This window comes from Stegostoma tigrinum, chromosome 47, assembly GCF_030684315.1.
Source record: "Stegostoma tigrinum isolate sSteTig4 chromosome 47, sSteTig4.hap1, whole genome shotgun sequence".
NCBI lineage: Eukaryota > Metazoa > Chordata > Chondrichthyes > Orectolobiformes > Stegostomatidae > Stegostoma > Stegostoma tigrinum.
The window spans coordinates 4,610,931-4,620,930 of record NC_081400.1 but is presented as its reverse complement, the minus strand read 5'-3'; the positions used below and the strand labels follow the sequence as shown (position 1 = coordinate 4,620,930).

The following is a 10,000-nucleotide window of genomic DNA, read 5'->3' as shown; positions in this document are numbered from 1 at the left end:
GAGCTTGTGCTACCATTCAGTAGGATATTGACCAACCTAGTTCCCTGTTCCTGATCCCTTTAGCCCTGAGGTCTGTCTCCAACTCCTTCATGATAACTCTCAATGTTCTAGCTCCGACTGCTTTCTGTGGCAGAGAATTCGACAGGCTCTCCACTCTCTGGGTGAAGATATTTCTCCTCATCTCAGCCCAAACCACCACCACCCCCAACTCCTTCAGACAGTGAAGCCCTGGGTCTGGACAATCCCCCACAACCCAACTTCCTTCCTCAAATACGGAAGGAGCTGGTTCTAGAAATAGGAGGGAGAGGGGTCATCTTATCTTTGGCCAACATTCAAGTTTCATAGAGTCATACAGCACAGAAAACAGGCCATTCAGCCCAACCAGTCAATGCTGAACTAAACTAGTCCCACCTGCTTGCTCCTAGCCCAAATCATTCCAAACATTTCCTCTCCATGTACTTATCCAAATGCTTTTCACTGTACCCACATCCACCACTTCCTCAGGAAGCTCATTCCGCCCATGAATCACTCTCTGTGTGAAAAGTGGAGAGTCTTGAAGGGTCTCGGCTCGAAACGTCAGCTTTTGTGCTCCTAAGATGCTGCTGGGCCTGCTGTGTTCATCCAGCCTCACACTTTGTTATCTCAGATTCTCCAGCATCTGCAGTTCCCATTATCACTGTGTGAAAAGTGTTGTCCCTTCTCACCTTAAACCTAGGCCCTCTTGTTTTGAACTCTCCTACCCTATGAAAAAGACTTTGTCTATTCACCTGATCTATTCCTCTCATGATTTTATAAACCTCTATAAGGTCACCCCTTCAACTTCCCACACTCCAGTGAAAGAAGTCTCAGCCAATCTAGCCTCTCCTTTATAACTCAAACCCTTCATTCATGGTAACATCCCAGTAAATTTCTTCTGAACCTTCTCCAGCTTCATAATATCCTTCCCATAACCGGTGACCTGAACTGGACCCTGTACAACCTCAACATGATGTCCGAACTCCTATACTCAAAGGTCTGAGCAATGAAGGCAAGCGTGCTTTACGTCTTCTTAACCCCCCTGTTTACTTGTGATGCAAACTTCAAAGAAATATGTATCTAAACCCCTAGGTCCCTCAGTTCTACAACACCACTTTTTTTCTGCCAGGGCCCTGGTTTTCCAAGCGTGTGATCTTCCAACACCTGTCCCCCTCACGCCTCCTTGTTGACCTGTTCCCGGAGCCGACTGGGCTAAGGGCCTGGAGTGGAGTGGCTGTGAGATGGAATGGAGCAGGTTGGAGCCCTGGGGCAGAGCCGGCTGGAGACCTGGAGTAGGAATGGTTATTGATGGGGGGCTGGTCCAGACGGTCACTGGCTTGTGAGCCCAGTCAGATCACATGTGGAAGCCCACTGCGCTGATCTACTGCAATGTAATGTTTATCTTTTTAACATTATTTATTTTCTAACTTCTATGATGGATTAGTGTAAGGTTAAATAACTTTTTTAAAATTCTGTATTTATATCTAAGATTTACACCTAGATACTCTATGCATAAGTGAACACAATTCCCTGACCTTTACTATAGTCATGGAGAGGGATAGGAGCTGCCAGTATGGGGAAGTATTTAACTGGGGGAGGGGGAATTACGATGCTATTAGCTAAGGACTACAGAGCACCAGCTGGGATCAGATGTCCTCAGGGAAAGAGATGATAGAAATGAAGAGGTTGTTTAGGGAGCAGTTGCTACAGATACTGGATAGGTTTGTCCCACTGAGGCAAGGAAAGGATGGTAAGGAAGATGACAAGGCACTCCGAACACCTAGCCAAGAGGAAGAAGGAAGCCTACTTGAGGTTGAGGAAACAAGGATCGGACAGGGCTTAGACGTCTACAAGGCAGCCAGGAAGGAACTGTAGAATGGACATAGGAGAACTAGAAGGGGGTATGCAAAAATATTGGCCGGTAGGATCAAGGAAAATGTTAAGGCTTTCTATACTTATGTGAGGAACAAGAAGATGTCCAGAGTGAGGGTAGGGCCAAGCAGGAGGGAACTTGTGTGCAGAGTTGGAGGAGGTGGGGGAGGTCCCAAATGAATACTTTGCTTCAGTAACCACCAGTGAGAGGGACCTTGCTGTTTGTCAGGACAGCATGAACCAGGTAGATATGCTCGAACAGGTTGATGTTAGGAAGGAGGAAATGCCAGAAATGTTGAAAAATATGAGGATAGGTCCCCTGGGCCAGACGGGATATACCCAAGGTTATTTATGGCAATATTAACCTTGTTCACTGGAGTAGTCCCAGAAGATTGGAGGGTGGCAAGTGTCATTCCCTTGTTCAAGAAAGGGAATAGGGATAATCCTGGGAATCACAGGCCGGTCAGTCTTACTTCTGTGGTGGGCAAATTATCGGAGAGGATTCTGAGAGATAGTATTCATGATTATTTGGAAAAGCACAGTTTGATTAGAGATAGTCAGCATGGTTTTGTGAGGGGCAGGTCATGCTTTACAAGCCTTATTGAATTCTTTGAGGATGTGACAAAACACGATGATGGTAGAGCAGTGGATGTGGTGCATATGAATTTTAGTGAGGCATTCAATAAAGTTCTACATGGTAGACTCATTCAGAAAGTAAGGAGGTATGGGATTCAGGAAAATTTGGCTGTCTGGATACAAAACTGGATGTCCAATAGAAGACAGAGAGTGGTCGTAGATGGAAAGTATTCAGCCTGGAGCTCGATGATCATTGGTGTTCCTCAGGGATCTGTTCTAGGACCTCTGCTCCTTGTGACCTTTATAAATGACTCGGATGAGGAAGTGGAAGGGTGGGTTAGTAAGTTTGCTGATGACATGAAGGTTGGTGGAGTTGTGGGGGGCTGTTGTAGTTTGCAGCGGGACATTGAGAGGATGCAGATCTGGGCAAAGAAGTGGCAGATGGAAATCAACCCAGAAACATGTGAAATAATTTATTTTGGAAGGTTGAATTTGAATGCAGAATATGGGGTTAATGGCAGGATTCTCGGCAGTGTGGAGGAACAGAGGGATCTTGGGGTCCACGTCCATAGATCCCTCAAAGTTGTGACCCAAGTTGATAGGCTTGTAACGATGGTGTGTTGGCTTTCATTGGCAGGGGAGTTGAGTTTAAGAGCCGTGAGGTTATGCTGCAGCTCTATAAAACCCTGGTTAGACCACGCTTGGGATATTGAGTTCTCGTCACCTTATTATAGGAAAGTTGTGGAAGCTTCAGAGAGCGTGCGGAGGAGATTTACCAGGATGCTGCCTGGACTGGATGGCAGGTCTTATGGGGAAAGGGTGAGGGAGCTAGGGCTTTTCTCATTGGAGCGAAGAAGGATGAGAGGTGACTTGATAGAGGTTTACAAGACGATGGCACAGATAGAGTGGGGAGTCAGAGACGTTCTCACAGGGTGGAAATGACTGTTTACAAGGGGACATCATGTTAAGGTGATTGGAGGAAGGTACAGGGGAGATGTCAGAGGTAAGTTCTTCACACAGAGAGTGGTGCGTGTGTGGAATGCGCTGCTGGCAGTGGTAGTGGGGTCAGATACGTTAGAGGCTTTTAAGCGACTGTTGGATAGGCACATGGAGGATAGTAAAATGTAGGGTACACGCAGGGTAGATTGATCTTTGTAGGAAAATAGTTTGGCACAACATCATGGGCCAATGGGCCTGTACTGTTCGATGTTCTATAAGACAGCACCATGAGGGGCGACATTGTATACTTTTCACTCTACTCCTGTATTTGTGTGCACATGACAATAAAACTAATTCTAATTCTTTAGTGTTGAATGTCTGTCAGAAGGTTAAGTGAGTGGGCTAAGATCTGGCAAATGGGGAGTAAGATGTGGGGAAATGTATAAATGTGCATTTTGGCAGAAAGAATGAAAAGAAAACACACTGCCTGGATGTTGATCGGTTTCTAGAGCACTGAGATGAAGAGGGATCTGGGTGTATGAATCATAAAAGATTGGTATGCAGCTAAGGCAAGTGATCAAGCAAGTGACCAGAATGTTCAGGGTAAGCAATGGCCCAGAGGTATTATGGCTGGATTATTAAGCCAGAGACCCAGGTAATGTTCTGGGGATCTGGGTTCGAATCCCACCACTGCAGATGGTGGAATTTGAATTCAATAAAATAACAGAAATTATGAATCTAATGATGACCATGAATTGATTGTCAGGAAAATCCCACCTGGTTCACTAATGCCCTTTAGGGAAGGAAACTGCCATCCTTACCAGGTCTAGCCTACATGTGACTCCAGACCCACAGCAAAGTTGTTGGCTGAACAATTCAGGATTGGCAATAAATGCTACCTGGTCAGTGAAGCCCTCATCCCATGAATGAATGAAAAACAAAATGTTGTTGTCTAATGCAAGACTAATTTAATTCCACATGGAGCAAAAGCAAAATATTATGGAACCTGGACATCTGAAGGAGGCACAGGGAATGTTGGAGAAACTCAGAAGTCTGGCAGCAGCTGTGAGGAGTTCTGAAAAAGCGACATACCAGATTCGAAACAGATGCTAAATTTCTGCCCTACAGCTAGGGTTTACTGTTTAAAAGTAAGGGGTCAGCCACTGAAAACAGAAATGAGGAGAAATGTTTTCTCAGAGAGTTGAGAGTCTTTGGAACTCTTATTCTCAAAAGACAGTAGAAGTAGAATCTTGGAATTGTTTTAAAGGCAGAGGGAGGTGAATAGAGTCTCAATAAGCAAAGAGAGTGAAAGATTATTCCTCAAAATGACCCAGGCCAACATGTTATTCCAAGCTGCAAGGTGCACCCTGCGAGATCCAACTGGCAAATCCTTAACTGATAGGTCTATCGCCCCTATGAGATGACCCACCACCCTCTAACCGACCCCCATTCCCCAAGCCACCTGGGCACGCTCTGCGCTCACCGTCCCGAGACATGCCCAGCTCAAGGCACTTGTGCAGCCGGCAGTGTTGACACCGGTTGCGGCTGGTGCGGTCGATGGGGCAGTTCTGCTGCCGGGAGCAGGTGTAGGTGATGCTGTTCTGTTGGCTTCTTCTGAAGAAACCCTGGGGTAAAAAGACGGAAACCGAGAGAGAGAGAGAGAGAGAGAGAGCGAGAGAGAGAGAGAGAGAGAAAAAAAAAAATTGCATTAGGTGCGTAGAAAAGCCCCTTTTCGCACTGATCAGGAAAGGTTTCTCCTGCTTCTGCTTTGCCCTGGACAATGTGACAATCTCTCAATAATGGCAGCTGTAATACCCACAATTCTATGCCCTCCTGAAACCACCCTATCCCTCACACAGTGATGACCAGGGTGTGCCAGGTCACTGTCTCTGTGGGGAGGTGGTGACCTAAAGGGTGTGTAAGCCAGAAGACCACATACACCCCCACCCCACCAGTGGGGACACAGGTTTGAATCCTACCATGGCCCAGGGTGGAACGTAATTCAGCCACACCAGGGGTCACTGCTGGGGAGGGGGAACATCTGCTGTCATTACCCCGTCTGGGTCTAAACATAACTCCAGATCCGCACAGCCACAAGGCTGACTCTTAACTGTCCTCTGAAATGGCTCTGAGTGGAGCCATTAGGGGTGGGGCAGCAGATTCTGGGCCACGTCAGTGATGTCCATAGTCCCTTGAAAGAACAAGAGGGTAAAACAAAGGCTTTATGCCTTGTGTGCTGTGGTGAAACTAAATGGCGCAACCATTCATTTCCCGACAAACTCTACTGTGGCCTCGACATGGAGAGAGGTTTAGCCACATCGAGAGTGTTGGAGGTGGTGAATGAATGGCTCCTCAAACAGAGTTACCTTGCAGCCTTCACAGGTTATGACTCCATAATGAATCCCGGACGACTTGTCTCCGCAGATTTTACATGGAATGATTTCAATTTGTGCTGCAGCAGAGAGGAAGAAATTTCAGTGAAGACCATTCATTTCTGTGTGTGTGTGTGTGTGTGTGTGTGTGTGTGTGTGCGTGTGTGTGTGTGTGTGAGAAATTGAGGATGTGGTTCTGTGTGCGTGTGTGTCTGACTGAGTGTGTGTGAGACTGTGTGTCTGCCCATCAGAATGTGTGCACATATGTTTCGCCTGTGTACCTGCTCATCAGAATGTGTGTGTATGTCTGTTTGTCTGCCCAGAGTATCTGCCTGTGTGTGTGTTTGTTTGACTGTGTGTGAGACCCTGTGTGTTTGTGTATCTGATGATCAGATACTCTGTGTTTGACTTGTGTATATGTGAGACTGTGTGCATGTGAGACTGACACTCTATGTATGTGAGAGAGAGGAGAGACTGTGTGTGAGAGGCACTGTGTGTGGCTGTGTATGTGTGAGAGGTGCTGTATGTCTTTATGTGACAGTGCGTGAAAGAGATTGAGTGTGTGTGTGTGTGTGTGTGTGTGTGTGTGTGCACATCTGTGTGCGTGCACATCTGTGTGTGCATCTGTGTGTGCGTGAGAGGCTGAGTGAAAGACTCAGTGTGTGTGTGTGTTTCTCTGTGTGTGTGAGACAGTGACAGACTATGTGTGTGAGAAAGACTGTGAGACTCTCTATATGTGTGACTGTTTGTGGGAGACTCTGCATGTGCATGTGTGCGTGACTGTGCAAGACGATGTGTGTGTGAGACTGTATGTGTGCGAGACAGACAGTGTGCGTGTGAGGCTGTGCGCGTGTGTGTGAGAGGCAGATGTGTGACTATGTGTGTCTGTGAGAGATACTGCGTGTATGTGTATGGGCCTATGTGTGTATGACTGTGAGTGTGAGAAACTGTGTTTCTGTGTGTGTGTGTGTGTGTGTGTGTGTGTGTGTGTGTGTGTGATTGTGTGATTGTGTGCATGTGTGCGTGTGTGTGTGTGTGTGTGTGTGTGTGAGAGAGAGAGAGTGTGTGTGTGTATGTGTGTGTGAGAGAGAGTGTGTCTGTGTGTGTGTGTGTGTGTGTGTGTGTGTGTGTGTGTATGAGAGAGCGAGAGACTGTGAGTGTGTCTGACTGTGTTTGTAACTCTTGTGTACAGTGTATGATTCTGTGTGTGTCTTCGGGTTGTGAAGCAGTACAGCTCAGTCAAACTTGCTCTCCACTCAGTAAAGATTAATTGGCGTTTCAGTGATCCTGCTGTAGCTGGGCATGGCCACATGGAGGCAGTGCAAGCTCTTTGGTTTTGGCACAATAGGGACCCATTATGTTCAAATGGCTACTCCAAGCACATTCACTCTCCTATTGATAATGGGAACTGCAGATGCTGGAGAATCCAAGATAACAAAGTGTGGAGCTGGATGAACACAGCAGGCCCAGCAGCATCTCAGGAGCAGGAAAGCTGACGTTTCGGGCCAAGACCCTTCATCAGCTTTTGTGCTCCTGAGATGCTGCTTGGCCTGCTGTGTTCATCCAGCTTCACACTTTATTATCTTCACTCTGCTATTCCCTGGGCAGAGCACAATGGACATCCCTTGTTACAAATCACTTGACAGCCCTGATCTCCACTTGAGAACATCCATCTCCCCCTTTCTGTTGAATCGGTGTCAGAATATTGTCAGCTCAAGCCCCCACACAAGGGTTTTAAGCAAATTCCACTCAGCGCTGAGGGAGCGGGCACTGTCAGAGGGTCAGTGCTGAGAGAGCAGGCACTGTCGGAGGGTCAGTGCTGAGGGATCGGGCGCTGTCAGAGGGTCAGGGCTGAGGGAGCAGACGCTGTCGGAGGGTCAGTGCTGAGGGAGCAGGCACTGTCGGAGGGTCAGTGCTGAGGGAGCAGGCACTGTCAGAGGGTCAGGGCTGAGGGAGCAGGCGCTGCCGGAGGGTCAGTGCTGAGGGAGCAGGCGCTGTCGGAGGGTCAGTGCTGAGGGAGCAGGCGCTGTCGGAGGGTCAGTGCTGAGGGAGCGGGCGCTGTCAGAGGGTCAGTGCTGAGGGAGCGGGCACTGTCGGAGGGTCAGTGCTGAGAGAGCAGGCACTGTCAGAGGGTCAGTGCTGAGGGAGCAGGTGCTGTCGGAGGGTCAGTGCTGAGGGAGCGGGCGCTGTCGGAGGGTCAGTGCTGAGGGAGCGGGCCCTGTAGGAGGGTCAGTGCTGAGGGAGCGGGCGCTGTCGGAGGGTCAGTGCTGAGGGAGCGGGCAGTGTCAGGAGGGTCAGTGCTGAGGGAGTGGGCACTGTCAGAGGGTCAGTGCTGAAGGAATGTGCACTGTCAGAGTGTTAATGCTGAGGGAGCACCGCACCCCATAATCATTCCCTCTGCACACCATTCCAGGCACAGAATAAAGCTTTCTCTATGCTGTCCCCATCAAACATTCGTAGGACAGGGACGGCATGGAGTTAGATATAGAATAAAGCTCTCTCTCCTCTTTTAATCTGAACATGAAGCCTCCTCAACACTGTCCCTCATCAAACACTCCCAGGATAGGCACAGCATGGGGTTTGACATGGAACAAAGCTACATCTACACTGTCACAACTGAATACTGCCAGGGGAGGAAAAACATGACGTTTGATACAGAGTAAAGATCCCTCTCGTGTATCCTCAATCAAACAGTCCCAGGCCCTGTGAGAGCACCTTCCAAACCTGTGACCTGTAGAAGGTCAAGGGCAGCAGATACTTGGAAACACCAGCCACTGTAAGTTCCCCTCTGAGACCCCCTCCCACCACCCCCAACACACACACACACACACAAACACACACACACACACACACAATCTCACACACACACAGACACACACACACACACACAGAGAAAGACACACACACACAGAAACACACACACACACGCCATCCTGACTTGGAAATATATCGGTTGTTCCTTCACGGCCAAAATTCTGGAACTCCCTCTCTACTGGCACCGTGACCCTACACCATAAGGGGGTGGGGGGCGGGGTGGTGTTGGAGACTTCAGTGGCTCAAGATGGTAGCTCACCCCCACCTTCTCAAGGGGCAGTTAGGAACAGATGAAAACTACTGGGTCCGGCCAGGGATGCCTGCATTGTGAAGGGTAATAGCACTGTTCTTACCCAGATCATGATGGTAGCTTTAGTGTGAGCTCTGGTAACATAGCCCCTGACAAAAATCATAACATGCTCTCTGTTAGATTGTGTGTGCTTCAGACTGGGACAGAATTGTGGCGCTGCTACAGGAAGGATGTTGTGAAAGGGTCAGAAAGGATTTACAGGGATGTTGGAGGGTTTGAGCTACAGGGAGAGGCTGGGGCTGTTTTCCCCGGAGCGTCGGAGGCTGAGGGGGAGACCTTATAGAGGTTTATAAAACCATGAGGGGCATGGGTAGGGGGGATAGACAAGATCTTTTCTCCCAGGGGTTGGGGGAGTCCAAAACTAGAGGGGCATAGGTTTAAGGTGAGAGGGGAAAGGGACCTGAGGGGTAACTTTTTCACACAGAGGGTGGTGCGTGTGTGGAAGGAGCTGTCAGAGGAAGTGGGTGGGGGCTGGTACAGTTACAGCATTTAAAGGACATCGGGATGGGGACATGGATAGGAAGGGGTTAGCGGGATAGGGGGCTGACAAATGGGGCTGAATGAATTGAGGATATCTGGTCTGCTTCCACGCTCAGTGACTGGAAGCTGCACTGCGATTGAGAACTCATGGTCTCGGAAGCTCGGTTCCCAGTTCATAATAGAGTCCATGATGAAAGTTGGACGCTGCGCCGTTTCAACTGTCGGCCTCTGGCTGCGGGCGATGACACTCCCAGAGCAAGTTTGCAGACCTGGGGTCTGTCTCTGTCCCACAAAGGGTTGTGGGCAGAGTGTTGTCGGGGCGGAGGGCGATGGGTTTCACAATATGTCAATATTTCAGCCACAGGGCACCGAATTACTCACCCGAGCTCAGAGCCTGGCTGCCTGGAAAATCCCCTGACTTGGTCCTCTCGTCTGTCCTGCCAGTAACTCGCACTGCCTTCTGTCTGAGGGCTCGCCTCTTTCTTCAGACAGTCGGTTTAAGTGATGTGGTCTGGTGGACGAAGAGACCACTGGGGGCTAAGCAAGCTACTGAACCGAGCTGTGGCCACAGATTCTAATAACTCTGCGTGTAATAAGAATCTGGGGCTGCATTGTTGTGAAA

The 10,000-nt window shown here is 48.9% G+C and overlaps 1 protein-coding gene across 1 annotated transcript in view; it reads right to left on the bottom strand.

Annotated features, from left to right (window-relative positions):
- Positions 1-10,000, bottom strand: part of LOC125449716 (nuclear receptor ROR-alpha A-like) — a 68,849-nt gene that overhangs the window by 11,980 nt on the left and 46,869 nt on the right. Inside the window, exons 4-5 of the mRNA XM_059642980.1 lie at positions 5,769-5,854; positions 4,886-5,027 (exon numbers count right to left, since the gene is read on the bottom strand). Of these exons, the coding sequence (XP_059498963.1) occupies positions 4,886-5,027; positions 5,769-5,854 (228 nt within the window). The remainder of the gene's footprint in view (positions 1-4,885; positions 5,028-5,768; positions 5,855-10,000) is intronic.